Genomic DNA, 17918 nt, shown 5'->3' with positions numbered 1-17918 from the left:
AAAACACTTCAAAAGATCACTGTTCTCATAAGGCTAATATAAATAAAAATATATTTTCTTTACCTTTTGCTTTCTCCTTTCCTGCTTGATCAGAACCCTGGTACTGAAAAAGGAAGCAAGACAAAAGATATTATGATTAAAGAAATAGTCCCTAAAATGATTGCCATTTTAGCTGAATTGATGACTTGAAATTAAAATCTAAAAGTATAGTAAGAATTATATTATTTTCTGAAAAGAAACTATGAAATGTTATTTATAGTATATACTGTTTCACAAAATTTTCTTAGAAAATCCAAGAAATAGTAAAAAAGACTCTAGACCTACAATGAATAAACCTGGATTATAAAATCAATATAAGCAAAGAGAAAGCAATGCATTGGAAAAGATGTATCCGTGAAACATTCTCATCTGATAGCAATATTCTTGGTCAAGACTATTTTCTTGCTTTACCTTATTATTTCAATATTCTACTAAAATCAGAAGGGAATAGAGAGAAGATCAAAATCTATTTGGATCTAAGGAAATTTTAAGTTTATTATTAGAGAAACTTCAGTTATATTAATGTATCAGCTATGTGTACTAACTTGTTTAAAAAAAATAGTCATTATGGATGTGCCTTATACCTATGATCTTTGTGCTAAACACTGCACTGAATCCCAATGACAGTATTTAACAGTTATAAAATATTTGCTCTATTAGTAATAATGGAATGCTATAAAACATTCATGACAATTTAAAAAGATCTGCACAATATAGCTTTTGGATATACATGAAACTATGGTCTCAAATTCAAGATCTGTGCAAGAATTGTAAGTAAAATAAAAATAAATAAAATAAAATGTATATCAGCTATATGAGATAATATAAGAACATGAAAATAAAAATGGCTAATTAACAAGTACTATATATCTTGCACCACCCTAAATGTTTTGGACACTTTATATGTATAAATTCATTTAATCTTCACAGCAACTCCATAAGGTGAGATCTATTTTTATCCCCATTTTACTGATGGAGAAACTAAGAGAGGTTAAGTAACTTGCCCACAGTCACATTGCTGATTGGTGTAAACTGGAGATTCAAATCCAAGAATTCTGATTTTAAAGTTTTTAACCAGTGCATTACACTGCTTTCCAAGTATGTCAACTGTGAATACACAAAGCTGTTCATTTTTCCAAATGAAATTTTTCCAAATTTTCATAAACTACATAAGTTACTGAATACCCTCACACTTGCCACTTACTGAACTTGTTCTTTAACATATTTCCCAAAAGCTATGTCTTAACTGACCATTTTGAGCTCATTGAACAAAGAACCCAATCTATTCTGTTCTATGCAGCACCGTAAGTGTATTGCTGGGATTCAAACTTTAGAAAAGAAAAAGGAAGTAAATTACATTTCATTAACACCTCAAATGTTAAGGCTGGAGAGGATCTTAGAGATTAGTTTATTCTCCATCATTTTAAAACTTACAAAAAACTCGCATAAGAAGCAAAGTGACTTTTCAAAGTTCAGAAATATAAGAAGTATGACAGAGCCAGCAATATTAAGCATTTCAGTTTATATACAGATAATAAGAAGAAATATCAATTCTATAAGCAGTTCCCACTATAAAGATCAGCAGAATTAGGGACAAGTCAAAGTCTAAATACAGTCTTTATATACGTAAATATCAAGTGCTTTCATTCCAGGCCGACTTTCTATTATCCAGGACACTCTTACGGCTCTCACCAAATTCTCTGTAGTACATAATCCCCATCACTATGTGCCTAAGAAAAGTCAATTAAAGACTCAAGGGGCGCCTGGGTGGCTCAGTCAGTTGAACGTTTAGCTCAGGTCATGATCTCAGTCAGGGTCCTGGGATCGAGTCCCTCATCTGGCGCCCGCTCAGCAGGGAGACTGCTTCTCCCTCTTCCTCTGTCCCTCTGCCCTGCTTGTGTTCTCTCTCATTCTCTCGCTCTATCTCAATTAAATAAATAAAATCTTAAAAAAAACCCAAAAAACTCAAGACCAGCTGCTGTATCAGCCTACTACCATATAAAAGTGAAAAAGGATCCTGATGTAGAAGTCAAAGGTAATTTCTTAAACAGAACATTTTAGATTGTTATTATGGCAACTGATGCTACTAAACAGTGTCTCTCAATTAGCTGCACTAAAGAAAAACATTGCATCAATTAGGATTTTTAGTTACAAGAAACTGAAAGCACCTTTGGTTAATTTAAACAGAAAAAAAATGTATTAAAAGGAAACTGCGTAGAGACGCCTAGGTGGCTCAGTCGGTTAAGCATCTACCTTTGGCTCTCAGCTCAGGTCATGATCTGGGATTGAGCCCCCACACTGGCTCTCTGCTCAACAGGGAGTCTGCTTCTCCCTCTTCCTCTGCCCCCCCCCCCCGCGCCTCCCCACCGGCTCATGCTCTCTCAAATAAATAATCTAAAAAAAATTTTTTTTAATAAATAAAAAATAAAAGAAAACTGGGTAGCCAACAGACCTGCCAAGAGGGCTGAAAAAGCAGATCTGGCAACCTGCAGGAACAAGATAGTCTAGGCTGTGAGGTCACAGTCAAAACCATGCCATAATTAGTTTCAATAAGGACACCACTGCTGACACAGGTCAACACTGGACACCACTGATTGTACCACTGTTACAGAAAACCCAAGTTCAGCTGCTCTTCTCTTGAAAAGCCAATATTCAAGAGATGAGTTTTAATTGGAAAGGAATTTGAGCTTTATTCAGGAGGCTGGCCACCTGGAGAGAAGGTGGACTCCTGTGCAAAAACCAAATCTGAGGTTTCTCTGCTTGGCGCAAAGATTTCCCCCAACCCAAAGATTTTTTTTTTTTTAAAGATTTTATTTATCTGACAGAGAGATAGAGAGGGTACAAGTAGGCAGAGTGGCAGGCAGAGTGGCAGGCAGAGGGCGAGGGAGAAGCAGGCTCTCTGCTGAGGAGGGGACGTGGGGCTCGATCCCAGGACCCCAGGATCATGACCCGAGCCGAAGGCAGCCGCTTAACTGACTGAGCCACCCAGGCACCCCAACCCAAAGATTTTTAAAGGAACTTTATTTAGGGCAGTTATCACTTAAAGGGGAAAACCACAACTATATGGTCAATTTATCTTCGACAAAGCAGGAAAGAATATCCAATGGAAAAAAGTCTCTTCAACAAATGGTGTTGGGAAAACTGGATAGCAACATGCAAAAGAATGAAAGTGGAGGAGCCTGGCTAGCTTAGTCAGTGAAGCATGCAACTCTTGATCACTGGGTTGTGGGTTCAAGCCGCATGCTGGGTGTGGAGCCTACTTTAAAAAAAAAAAAAAAAAAAAGTTTAAAAAAATAAACCGGAGATGCCTGGGTGGCTCAGTCAGTTAAGTGTCTGCCTTTGGCTCAGGTCATGATCCCAGAGTCCTGGGATTGAGTCCCATATCAGGCTCCTTGCTCAGCAGGGATTCTGCTTTTACATCTGCTTGCCACTCCCCCAGTTTGTGCACGCTCTCTCTCTCTGACAAATAAATAAATAAAACCTTAAAAAAAAAAAAACTAAACTGGACCACTTTCTTACACCATACACAAAAATAAATTCAAAATGGATGGAAGACCTAAATGTGACACAGGAAACCATTAAAATTCTAGAAGAGAACAGAGGCAGTAACCTCTTTGACATCAGCCATAGCAATTTCTTACTAGATATGTCTCCAGAGACAAGGGAAACAAGCAAAAATAAACTACTGGGATTTCATCAAAATAAAAAGCTTCTGCACAGCAAAGGAAACAATAAAACTGAAAGGCAACCTACAGAATGGGAAAAGATATCCGCAAATGACATATCTGATAAAGGATTAGTGTCCAAAATGTATAAAGAACTTATCAAACTCAACACCCAAAAAACAAATAATCCAGTTAAAAAATGGGCAGAAGACATGAAAAGACATTTTTCCAAAGAAGACATATAGATGGCCAATAGACACATGAAAAGATGCTCAACATCACTCTTCATCAGGGAAATGCAAAGCAAAACTACAATGAGATATCACCTCACACCTGTCAAAACGGCTAAAATTAACAATACAGGAAACAACAGGTGTTGGTGAGGATGCAGAGAAAAGGGAACCCTCTTACACTGCTGGTGGGAATGCAAACTGGTATAGCTACTGTGGAAAATAATATGAAGATTCCTCAAAAAGTTAAAAGTAGAACTACCCTATGATTCGGCAATTGTATTACTAGGTATTTACCCAAAGAATACAAATATACTAATTCAAAGGGATACATGCACCGTGATGTTTATAGCAGCATTATCACCAATAGCCAATATTATGGAAACAGCCCAAGTGTCCATCAACTGGTGAATGGATAAAGAAGATATGGTGTGTGTACACACACACACACACACACACACACACACACACACACAGGAATATTACTCGGCCATCAAAAAGAATGAAATCTTGCCATTTGCAATGACATGGATGGAGCTAGAGAGTATTATGCTAAGCAAAATAAGTCAGTCAAAGATAAATACCATATCATTTCACTCATAGGTGGAATTTAAGAAACAAAACAAATGATCATAGGGGGGAAAAAGAGAGAAGAAAACCAAGAAACCAACTATAGAGAACAAACTGATGGTTACCAGAGGGAAAGTAGGTGGGAGGATGGGTTAAATATGTGATGGGGGATTAAGGAGTGCACTTTGTGAGGAGCACTGGGTGTTTTATGGAAATGTGGAATGACTATATCATACACCAGGAAATAACATTATACTTTACGTTAACTAACTGGAATTTAAATAAAAACTTAGTAAATTTTAAAAAATTTTTTAATTTAAAATTTTTTTAAAAAATCAGTAAAAGGGGAGCACAGTGGTCTGTTAACACTTCTTGATTGCTTGCAGACTCAATGGTGCCAGCTACAGATATCATCGTGGTCCTCAGAGGCTGTGCAAGAGGGTTTGGTTCTGAGTCTTTCTGGGAAACAATGCATGATCTATAGCTACACAAAGAAAGGTTTAACCAATCACGTGGACTAAAGGTGCTTGCTAAAAGTTAAAGACTACTAAGTTGGCCAGAGGGGCCAAGGAGGCAGCTTCACCATCTCCACTCCTGGACAGTAAAATACCTCCTCTGGCATCACTAACATTACTGTCCCTGAAAATTCAATCCTGCTACAGCTCCTACAACTGCCTGCAACTACAATAGATGCTCTGTATTCTTTCTTTGGCTTCACTAACTGCTCATTCAAAGTACAGGACAAGTGCATCGAAGTCAGAGCTTAGATCATATGCCCATTTCCTAGCTGCAAAACAGACTGAAACACATTATCTGGGTTTTGTTGTGTTTTTTTGCGTTGGGTTTTATGGGGTTTTTTTTTCCACATTCTTTAGAGGATGGTGGCCTGTGCCTAGCACCAAAACTCGTAAGGTGGGAAATACCCGCCCCTCCCCCCCAACACACACACGGGGCTCAGATGCTGGGCTGCCAAAGAGTACAAATATCTACTTTTAAAATGTTATACAATAAAATTAAAATAGTTGATGATCCAAAAGTAATTTTTTATTTGGCTGTGTGTATGTGTATGTGCGTGTGTGTATGTATGTATGTGTGTGTGTGTGTGTGTGTGTGTATTCCTAATAGTTGCTTCTAATGGTTTTGCTTAGGTCAGTGTCAAAATAAGACAGTAATGTTGTTCTTTTTGTTGTTCCACAAGGGTTGAGTAAGATGGCAATACAGAAGGCTCCTGAGGCCTCCTCTTCCCACAGGCACACCATATGTACAGCTACATTTGCAGCATTCCCTCTGAAAGAGGTTCAGAAACTAGCTGAGTGACTCCTACATACTAGATAATTGAGAAAACACCCACACTGGAACAGGTAGGGAAGGCTATGACATACTCTTACCATAAACACATTCCTCCCCCCTTAGCACAGTGCCATATAGTTGGGTGGGAACCCCCAATTCCTAGTTTTGACCTGAGGAGCAAATGGTTTGTACTGCATATCCAGCACTCCCAATTTTCAGGGCCCTCACTAGACAGGTAAGTTCCCAAAAACACAGCTCTGAAAGCCAACAGGGCCTGTGTCCAGGAGACCCACAAGACTATAGCAAACACGACATAAGCAAATTCTTAACGGGTGTGTAGCACTCACCACAGCTACCCCTCAGCGTTCATCATGGAGTAGGTAAATCATCTATCTTCCAGCCTTTCCCAGAAAAAGGTTTATCTGCACACTTGACAAGCTCCTTCCTGAGATCCAGGCTTATAATTCCAGCAGACTTTAGCGGCTGGCGGCAAACCGCTCCAGAAAGTGAGAAAGCCAGAGGACACCTCTCCTGCCTTTTTCCAAACCACTCCAGCACATCATATCTCCCTAGAAGGAGATGGTGTGCCCCAGCTATTATAGCTGCCACCCAAAGAATAGGTCACTGCATGACCTCACACTCATAGCCAAAGGGGCTTCCTTCCATTCAAGAAACCAGTAGGACTTTAGTAAACAAAGAAACAATTCTTAACTGCCTATCACCCCAGGGCTAAGCAAGTAGTGACCAGGCAAAATCTCTTAATCTCATTAGTTCCCTGAAAAAGGTTTATCTGCTTACCTTAAAAGATACCACTTTAGGGCAAGGCTTCAAATCTAGCAGGCATCGACAAGCTGGCTGTGATCTTCCCCAGAGACCTGGGAAGACTGAATACATCTCTCAGGCTTTCTCCAGAACTCCAGCCCACTCCAGTAAAACCAAATCACCAGTATCTGCCTGGAAGGAGCTTGTATAGCTTATTTAAAGCCACAGCTTTTGTGACAGCCTCCTGATCACTTGGGCTTGCATTCACAAGTACCACAGAAATTTATCAAACAAAGAAAGAGTTCTTACTGGACACAGAAACATAACCCAGTGGCTAGCACAGAGGAACAGGCAAAAAAGCTCATCTCCCAGTTTCTTCCTGGAAGGGGCTGAAATACATAACATACCCAGCTGCTGCCTGAGGGTTAGCAACCAGGTGCTAACTGCAATCCTACCCATTGGGACACTGATGTGTCTTGGCACACCATCTACTACTAAGAAACACTAAGAACAAAGAAGACTTGGACAATGACAAAAGTTTGAGAGACAACCAGGAGGTAGGGTCTAGCTGATCAAGGAGATTCATTTCCTTCAGAAGACCATTCTGTCAAAACTGGGAGAAGAGGGAGATTTAGGGAAGATCAAGGGGTAGGAAGATCCTGAGCTTACCTCTTCCCACAGACACAGCAAAGCAACAACTATATATAATGCAACTGACTCTGAAAATGACTTGAAGGCTAGCAGAACAGATCCTCCAGAGATCATGACATAAGAAGCAGCCACTCTGAGAAGGGTAGCAGGAGCAGAGATAGGGTTTTGTTGTCAAGATAGTGTCAAGAATGAAATCCTCTGGTGAGACAACTTATAAACAGGAAGGATCTCACAGGGATGGATGTCCTTGTAAGCAGCAAGGGAATCGATCCTGATATCAGGCACCCCCAGCCCTGGGAACCTGCACCAGAAGACAAGCCCTCACAATGTCAGGATTTCAAAGTCAGTGGGGCTTGACTCCAGAAGAGCCAGAAGGCTATAGAAAAACCAATACTCCACTCTTAAAGAGGCAGCATGCCATATCACTTGGTCCAAGATCCAGCACAAAAATAGCAGACTGAAAAGCACCAGGTTTATAAATAAAGGGAGATTTATTGACTAATTTTAGGGCATGTGCCAGACAGGCAGGGATCTGTAGAAGCTTTCTCTGGGAATGGAAATGCTGGCACAATTTTTCTTGCCCTCCTTCAATCTAGCTGGCCAGATACTTGCGAGAGCCAGTTCTGACACTATGTAGTTCGCTAGCACTGCTGGTCCTGCCCTGGCGTTCCCTTGCAATTATGCACTACCTAACCCACCTGCCCCAACAGGCACCCCTCCAAAGCAGCTCCCACTATGCCCCACCCAGCAGGAAGCCCAGCCAGACCAGTGCCACTCCAAAGCAGCTCCTGCCCCAAAGAAGGGGAAGTCAAGTCAAGCCATCAGCACGGGCCTCTCAGCCAGCTATGCCAGGGGCCAGCCCTGCCCATCAGTGTGCCCATAGTAGTCAGGGCCAGTCACTGCAGACAGTTGGGCTGAGGGACAGCCCCAACTATCAGGGAACCCACAGCAATCACAGCCCAATCACAACAGGAAGGTACATGCAGCCCACACAGGGGACACCCCTAGAGTGCCTGCTTCTTATGACCAGGGGCAACTGTACTACTGGGCCCTACAGGATCCTTCTACGTAAGACCACTACTTTCAAAACCAGGAGCTGACCTATCTAATACATAGAAACAGAGTCAGAGAAAATGAAGACACAAAGGAATATGTGCCAAACAAAAGAATAAAACAAAACCACAGAGGAGCACCTGGGTGGCTCAGTCATTGGGCATCTGCCTTTGGCTCAGGTCATGATCCCAGGGTCCTGGGATCGAGCCCCACATCAGGCTCCCTGCTCAGCAGGAAGCCTATTTATCCCTCTCCCACTCCCCCGCTTGTGTTCCTGCTCTTGCTATCTCTCTCTCTGTGTCAAATAAATAAATAAAATCTTTTAAAAAAAAAACACACAGAAAACTAAACAAGACAGAAATAAGCCACCTACCCAATAAAGAGTTCAAACTAATGGTCATAAAGATGTTCACTGAACTTGAGGGGAGAGTGGATGAACTTCATCAAAGAGGAAATATAAAAAGAAACCATCAGAACTGAAAAATAACTAAAATGAAAAATAAACCACAGGGAATCAATAGCAGATTAGAGAATGCAGAAGAAGAGACAGCAATCTGGAAGCGAGAGTAGTGGAAAGCACCCAAAAACAAACGAAAAAGAACAACAACAAAAAATTAATGATGATAGCTTAAGGGATCTCTGGAATAACGTCAAAGATAATAACATTGATATTATAAGGGTTTCAGAGAAAAAGAGATAGAATGGAGCAGAAAACTTATTTGAAGACATAATAACTGAAAACTTCCCTAACTTGGGGAAAGAAATAGACATCCAGGTCCAGGAGGCAAAGAAAGCTCCAAACAAGATGAACCCAAGGAGGGCCACACCAAGAAATATAATAATTAAAATGTCAAAAAGTAAACATAAAGAGAGACTCTTAAATGAAAGAGAAAAGCAAATGGTTACATACAAGAGAAACCACATAAGACTATCAACTGATTTTTCCTCCTTTCAGGAGAAACATTGCAGGCCAGAAATAAGTACGTGATATATTCAAAATGCTAAAAGTTCTTACAACTAAAAATAATGTACCCTGCAAGGTTATCATTCAGAATTGAAAGAGAATGAGTTTCCAGACAAACAAAAAAGGAGTTCATCACCACTAAGCCAGCCTTACAAGAAATATTAAAGAGACTTCTTCCAGTAGAAAAGGTCATAACAAAGAAAAATAATGAAGGGAAAAAATGCACTGGCAAAAGCAAATATATAAGAAAGACACTAGATCAGTCACCATAAAGCTAGTATGAAAGTCAAAAAACAAAAGCAATAAAATCAATTATATCTACATATTAGAAAATACACAAAATAAAACATCTAAAATATGAAAAAATATACATTTTAGGTATAAAATCTAAAAAAAGCTAAAATATACACAAAACATGGAGGGGGCAGTAAATGTGTTTTATGAATGTGTTCTAACTTAAGTCACACCTAAATTAATGTAGACTACTATATACACAGGATATTATATATGAAACTCCTGGTAACCACAAACTAAAAACCTATAATAGATGCACAAAGGACAAAGAGAAAGAAATACAAACACCACTGGGAAAGTCATCAACTCACAAGGGAAGAGAGTAAGAAAAGAATAAAGAAGAAGTACAAAAACAACCAGAAAACAATGAATAAAATGGCATAAGTACACACCAACCAATAACTACTTTAAATGTAAATGGACTAAATGCTCTAATAAAAAAACATAGGCTGACTGAATGGATTAAAAGCCCAACTTACAAAAAGACTTCCTTCAAACCTAAAGACACATACAGACTGAAAGAGAAGAGATGGAAAAAGATATTCCATGCAAATGGAAGCAAACCAATGAACAAAAAGCTGGGGCTGCAATACTTAGACAAAATAGACTTTAAAATAAAGACCATAAGAAGACACAAAGAAGGGTATTACATATTGAAATAGGGATCGATCCAAAACCACAACATAACAATTCTAAGTATCTGCACCCAACATAGGAGCATCTGAACACATAAAAGAAATATTAACAGACACAAAGGGAGAAATTAACAGTAACACAATAACAGTAGTGGATTTTAACACCCCATTTACATCAATGGAAGATTATCCAGACAGAATATCAATTAAAAAAAAAAAAAAAGTGAACTTGAACAACACATTAGACCACATGGACTCAACAGATATATACACAAAACATTCCCAAAACAGATTACACATTCTTTTCAAATGCACATGGAATGTACAATATGAGCAATATAACCTAGAAATGAATTACAAGAAAAAACCTGGAAAAAAAAAACAACACAAACATGTGGAGGCTAAACATCATGCTACTAAGAAACCAATGGATCAATGAAGAAATCAAATAGGAAACCAAAAAATATCTGGAGACAAATGAAAATGGAAACACAATAGTTCAAATTCTATGGGACACAGGAAAGGCAGTTCTAAGAGGGAATTTACCAATACAGGTCTACCTCAAGAAATAAGAAAAATCTCAAATAAACAATATAGCTTTATACCTTAAGGAACCAGAAAAAAGAACAAAGCCATAAGTTAGTAGAAGAAAAGTAATAATAAAGCTTAAAATGGAAATAAATAAAATACAGACTATAAAATAAATCAATGAATTAAGAGCTGGTTCTTTGAAAAGTAAAGGAAAAATTAAAATTAAAAAAAAAAAAAACCCACCTTAAACTAGATTCACTAAGACAAACAAAGAATGGGGCTCAAAAAAATAAAACCAGAAATGAAGAATTAACAACTGATACCACAGAAATACACAGGATTGTAAGAAACTACTACAAAAAATTAGGGATGCCTGGGTGGCTCAGTCAGTTAAGCAGCTGCCTTCGGCCTGGGTCATGATCCCAGGGTCCTGGGACTGAGTCCCACATCCAGCTCCTTGCTCAGCAGGGAGCCTGCTTCTCCCTCTCTCTCCCTCTGCTTGTGCTCTGTCAAATAAATCAAATCTTAAAAAAAAAAAAGAAACTACTACAAAAAATTATATGGCAACAAATTAAAAACCTAGAAGAAATTAATAAATTCCTAGAAACATACAACAACCTTCCAAAACTGAACAGGAAGAAACAAAAATTCTGAACAGACCATTACCAGTAATGAATAAAATCAGTAATCACAAAACTCAACAAAAGTCCAGGACAAGATGGTTTCACAGGTAAATTCTACCAAAAATTTAAATAAGAGTTAATACCTATCCTTCTCAAACTATTGCAAAAAAACAGAAGAGGAAGGATTGCCTCCAAATTCGTTCTAAGAGGCCAATATTACCCTGACACCAAAACACAACAAAAACTTTTAAAAATTCATTAAAAGGATCATTCACCAATCAACTGCATTTCATCTCAGGGATGCAAAGACTGTTCAATATATGCAAATTAACATGATACATCATATTAACAAAGTGAAAGATAAAAATCATGTGATCATCTCAATAGATGATGAAATAGAAAAAATTTGACAAAATTCAATTTCCTTTCATCATAAAAACTCAGAACAAAGTGGGTTTAGAGGGAACATACCTCAACATAATATATGACATATATGATAAACCCACAGCTAACAACATAGTCAATGGTGAAAATCTGAAAGCTGTTTTCTAAAATGAAGAACAAGACAAGGATATCCACTCTACAACTTTTATTCAACCAAGTATTGGAAGTCCTGGCTGTGGTAATCAGACAAGAAAAAGACATCCAAATCGGTAAGGAAGAACTCAACCTGTCACTATTTGCAGATGACATGATACTATACATAGAAAACTCTAAAGGCTCCACCAAAAAACTATTAGAATAAATGAATTCAGTAGAGTTGCAGGATACAAAACTAATGTGCAGAAATCTGTTGTGTTTCTATATACTAAAAATGAAATAGCAGAAAGAGAAATTAAGAAAACAATTCCATTTGCAATTGCATCAAAAAAAATAATAATAAAATAGAGATGCCTGGGTGGCTCAGTCAGTTAAGTGGGGACCCTTGATTTTGGCTCCAGTCATAATCTTATGGGTTGTGGGATCCGGCCCCACATTGGGCTCTGCCCTCAGCAGGGAATCTGCTTCTTTCCTTCTCCCTCTGCCCCTCCCCCTGCTCACAGTCTCTGTCTCTCAAATAAATAAGTCTTAAAAAACAAAGAATAAAATACCTAGGAATAAATTTAACCAAAGAGGTGAAAGACCTGTTCTCTGAAAACGATTAAGACCTTGATGAAAGAAACTGAAGGCAACACAAATAAATGGAAAAATACTCTGTGCTCATGGACTGGAAGCATTCATATTGTAAAAATGTCCTTACTGGAATGTCTGGGTGGCTCAGTCAGTTAAGCGACTGCCTTTGGCTCAGGTCATGATCCCGGGGTTCTGGGATTGAGCCCCACATTGGGCTCCCTGCTCAGCAACTTCTCCCTCTCCCTCTGCCCCCTGCTTGTGCTCTCTCTCTCTCTCAAAAAAAAAAAAAAAAAAAGTCCTTACTACCCAAAGCAAGCTACATATTCAGTGCAAACTGTATCAAAATACTGACTGTATTTTTCAGAGAATTAGAATAAATAATCCTAAAATTTGGATAGGACCACAAAAGACACTGAATAGCCAAAGCAATGTTGAGAAAGGAGAATGAAGCTGAAGGCATCAGAATCCCAGATTTCAAAGTATACTACAAAGTGATAGTAATCAAGACAATATGGTATTGATACAAAAATACATCACCAAGACCAAATAGCCCAGAAAAAAACCCACATTTATATGGTCAACTAATCTATGACAAGGGAGGCAAAAATATACAATAGGAAAAAGACAGTCTTTTTGATAAATAGTATTGGGATACTGGACAGTTACATGGAAAAGAATAAAACTGGACCACTTTCTTATACTACACGCAAAAATAAACTCAAAATGGATTAAAAATGTAGATGTAAGACCTGAAACCATAAAACTCCTAGAAGAAAACATAAGCAGTAAACTCTTAGACATCGACCTTAGCAATATTTTTCTGAATCTGTTTCCTTAGAAAGGGAAGTAAAAGCAAAAATAAACTGGGACTACCATCAAACCGAAAAGCTTTTGCACAGTGAAAGAAACCATCAACAAAACAAAACAGTAACCTAGTTAATAGGAAAAGATATTTGCAAATGATGTATCCAATAAGGGGCTAATATCCAAAACATATAAAAGACTCCTACAACTCAAACCCCCCCCCAAAAAAATTCAATTAAAAATGGGCAGAGGACATGAATAGACATTTTTCCAAAGAAGACATACAGATGGCCAACAGACACATGAAAAGATATTCAAAATCAATAATCATCAGGAAAATGCAAATCAAAACCACCATAAGGTATCAATCACCTCACACCAGTCAGAATGGCTAATATCAAAAACACACACACAAAAAACGTGTTGGTGAGGATGTGGAGAAAAGGGAACCCTTATGCACTGTTGGTGGGAATGTAAATTAGTGCAACCACTATAGAAAACAGTATGGAGGTTCATCCAAAAATTAAAAGTGAAAAAAATCATATGATCCAGTAATTCCACTACTAGGCATTTACACGAAGAAAACAAAAACACTGACTAAAAAAGATATATGCATTCCTATGTCTATTGCAGCATTATTTACAATTGCCAAGATATGGAAACAACCTGAGTTTCCATGGATATGAAAGATGTGGTACATATACACAATGGAATATTACTCAGCCATAAAAAAATGAAATCTTGCCATTCACAACAACATGGATAGCCTAGAGAATATTATGCTAAGTGAAATAAGTCAAAGAAAGACAAATACCACTTTACTTCATTTATACATGAAATCTAAAAAAAACAAATTAACAAACAACATAAAAAAAAAAACAAAAACAGAAACAAACTCCTAATTATACAGAACAAACCAGTGACTGCCAGAGGTGCGGGGGATGGGAAAAAAAGGTGAACTAGATGAAGAGGATTAAGAGGTACAGATTTCCAATTATATAAACTAAATAAGTCATAAGAATGTAAAATATGGCATAGGGAATATAGTCAATAATACTGTAATGACTTTGTATGTAACAGATATTAACTACACTTATATGATTTTAAATCACTACTACAATACTGTATGTCAACTAAATTTTAATTAAAATTCTTTTAATTTAATTTTAATTAAATTACTACATATTTTTTTAAACTGGGAGAGATGGCTATTTTAACTCATACACAGAAACCAAAATAGAGAGTAAAGGAACATTAAGAAACAGAGGAACATATTTCAAAAAAAGGAACAAAATATATCTCCAAAAGAGATCTTAATGAAATGGAGATAACTGATTTGAATGATAGAGAGTTCAAAATAATGGTCATAATGATGCTTACTGAGGTCAGCAGAAAAATGCATAAACAAAGTGAGAATTCCAACAAAGAAAAAATATTAGAAAGTACCAAACAGAAATAACAGAGCTGAACAGTATAATAACTTCACTGAAAAATTCAACAGAGCAACAGAAGACTAGATCAAGTAGAAGAAAAGATCACTGAGCTCAAAGACAGAGCAGTGGAATTCATCCAATTAAAAGAGCTGGTAAAAAAAAAAAAAAAAGAAGAAGAAGAAGAATGAAAAACAATAGACTGTTAAGGGACATATGGGTCAACATTAGCCAAACCAATATACCCATGATAGTGGTCCCACGCTTATTCAAAGAAATAACGACTGAAAACTTCCCTAACAAGAAAAAAGAAACAGACTCACATCCAGGAAACTCATAAAGTACCAAATAAGATGAATACAAAAAAATAAACACCAAGACACATCATAATGAATTGTCAAAGTTAAAGACAGAGAGACTCTTAAAAGCAGCAAGAGAAACACAACTTGTTATTCACAAAAGAACCCCCATAAGACTGTTCGCAGATTTTTCAGCAGAAACTCTGCAGGCCAGAATAAAGTAGCACAGCTCTCTTCCTCGGGGCTGCCTGCAGAGGTGGCAGCCATCTGTTACTGGGCATCATGGCTGCCCTCAGACCTCTGGTGAAGCCCGAGATTGTTAAAAAGAGGACCAAGAAGTTCATCTGGCACCAATCAGACCGCTATGTCAAAATTAAGCACAACTGGCGGAAACCCAGCGGCATTGACAATAGGGTACGCAGAAGATTCAAGGGCCGGATCTTGATGCAAAACATTGGTTATGGGAGCAACAAGAAAACAAAGCACATGTTGCCCAGTGGCTTCCGGAAGTTCCTAGTCCACAACGTCAAGGAGCTTGAAGTGCTGCTGATGTGCAACAAATCTTACTGTGCAGAGATTGCTCACAATGTCTCCCCCAAGAACCGCAAAGCTATTGTGGAAAGAGCAGCCCAGCTGGCAATCAAGAGTCACCAATCCCAACGCCAGGCTGCGCAGCGAAGAAAACGAATAGACAGCTTGTTGTGCACGTCATATTTGTGTTAATAAAACCATAAAACTACAAAAAAAAAAAAAAAAGAATAGAGTAGAATATATTTAAAGTGCTAACAGAAAAAGACCTACCAACCAAGAATACTCCACCAGCAAAGTTGTCCTTCGGAATTAAAGAATGATGGAGTTTTCCAGACAAACAAAAGTTATGGAGTTTGTTACCACTAAACCAGCCTTACCAGAAATGTTAAAGGGAATTCTTCAAACTGAAATTAAAAGATATTACTAACAGGAAAACATATTAAAGTATAAAACTCACTAGTAGAGAAATATATAAATAAATTCAGAATATTCAAATTTAATGGTGGTGGGCAATCACTTATAATTCTCTTATGAAAGAAATAGGATTACAATATAACTACAATAATCTGACAACAGACACAGAATGAAAAAATGCAAATTGTGACATCAAAAAAATGTGGGGGTGTCAGTAAGGGGAGTGTGAGACTCTTGATCTCCTGGTTATGGGTTTGAGCCTCACATTGGGTGTAGACATTACTTTAAGGTCTGAAACACACACACACACACAAACATGGAAGTGGGAGAGCTTTGACGTACATCTCAAGTTAGTTATTATCAGCTCAAAACAGACTGTAATGTTTCATATAGGCCTCATGATAAACACAAAGTAAAAGCCTATAAAGAAAAATTTTTTAAAAGGAATCAAAGCATACCACACAGAAAATCATCAAACTACAAAGCAATAGAGTAAGAGAGAAAAAAGGGAATAGAGAAATAAAACAACCAAAAAACACTTAACAAAATGGCAATAGTAAGTCCATAACTATCAATAATTTCTTTAAACGTAAATGGTCTCAATTCTCTAATCAAAAGATAGAGTCACTTATTAGATTTTTTTTTAAATGACCCAACTAGAAGTTGCATGTAAAAGACACACCTCAGCTTTAAGGACATGCACAGACTGAAAGTGAACAGATGGAAAAATGATACTTCATGCAAGTGGAAACCAAAAGAAAGCTGGAATGGCATACCTGTATCAAGCAAAATGGACTCTAAGCCAAAGACTGTAACAAGAGACAAAGAAAATTATTACATGATGACAAAGGGGTCAAATGATCAAGAAGATATAACAACTGTAAACACTAATGCACCCAAAAATGGAGCATCTAGATTTATAAAGCAAATATAAGCAGAGCTGAAGCAAGAAGCAGCAACAGAATAACAGCACGAGACTTCAATAATCCACATTCAACAAAAGACTGATCATTATGATACTCTGATATATAACAAGAAAAGTATATTTGGTTTTCATCCCCAATCCTGGCACAGAGCTCCTAAAACCCTTGGAATTTCTTAATGAGAGCAAAAAAAAAAAAAAAGAAAAAAAAATAACATAAATAAAATGATAAAAGGAAAAAAAGGGAAAGGTTCTTTTGTTATGTTAATGAAGTATCTTTTGGAACACACCTGAGGATGGGGACTAGCTGCCAGGAGAACCAACCATGTAATTAGAGAGTTGGAACTTTCAGTCTCACCCCCTTAACTTCCTGCAGGGGAAAGGAACTGAAGGTTGAATTAACTAATAATAACCAGTGATTTAATCAATCACACCTACATAATGAAGCCTCCATAAAAACCAAAGGGACTGAGTTTGGAGAGCTTTCAGGTTGGTGAACACATGGAGATTTGGGAAAATGGAAATGGAAAGGAAATGGAAATTCCATGGAATGGAATGGAAATTCCATGGAATGGAATGGAAATTCCATGCTCTTTCCCCGTATCTTGCCTTAAGTATTTCTTCTATCTGGCTATTCCTGAACTATACCCATTTAAAATAAAACTGTAATCAAGTAGATAAAATGTTTCTCTGAGTTCTGTGAGCTCCTCTAACAAATCCATTGAACCCAACAAGGGCCTCAATGGAATCTCCAATCTATAGCTAGTTGGTCAGAAGCACAGGTGACAACCAGGACTTGCTATTGGTGACTGAAGTAGGGGGCAGGAACAGTTTTGTAGGAATCTAACATTATCTCCAGCTAGATACTGTCATAAATGAGTTTAATTGTATGACACTAATTGTAGGACACCAAGCTACTTTTGGAGAATTGCTTGGTGGGGGGGGGGGGGAACAGACACATCAGAATCAGATATAAAATCAATAAGAAAATATTGGTCTTAAACTATACATTAGATGAGATGGACTTAACAGGAAGAACATGTTACAGAACATTCCATCCAACAGCAACAAAATATACAGCCCACATAGATCATTCTC

At 37.6% G+C, this 17918-nt stretch overlaps 1 protein-coding gene and 1 pseudogene across 1 annotated transcript in view; one reads left to right on the top strand and one right to left on the bottom strand.

Moving 5' to 3' along the window:
- REDIC1 (regulator of DNA class I crossover intermediates 1) overlaps positions 1–17918 on the bottom strand; it is a 115431-nt gene that overhangs the window by 69531 nt on the left and 27982 nt on the right. Inside the window, 1 exon segment of the mRNA XM_078075884.1 lies at positions 64–103. Within this exon segment, the coding sequence (XP_077932010.1) occupies positions 64–103 (40 nt within the window).
- On the top strand, positions 15199–15712 carry LOC118524316 (large ribosomal subunit protein eL32 pseudogene; annotated as a pseudogene).

The sequence above is a fragment of the Halichoerus grypus genome, chromosome 6 (assembly GCF_964656455.1).
Source record: "Halichoerus grypus chromosome 6, mHalGry1.hap1.1, whole genome shotgun sequence".
Taxonomy (NCBI): Eukaryota; Metazoa; Chordata; class Mammalia; order Carnivora; family Phocidae; genus Halichoerus; species Halichoerus grypus.
This window is presented reverse-complemented; position numbering and strand designations above follow the sequence as displayed.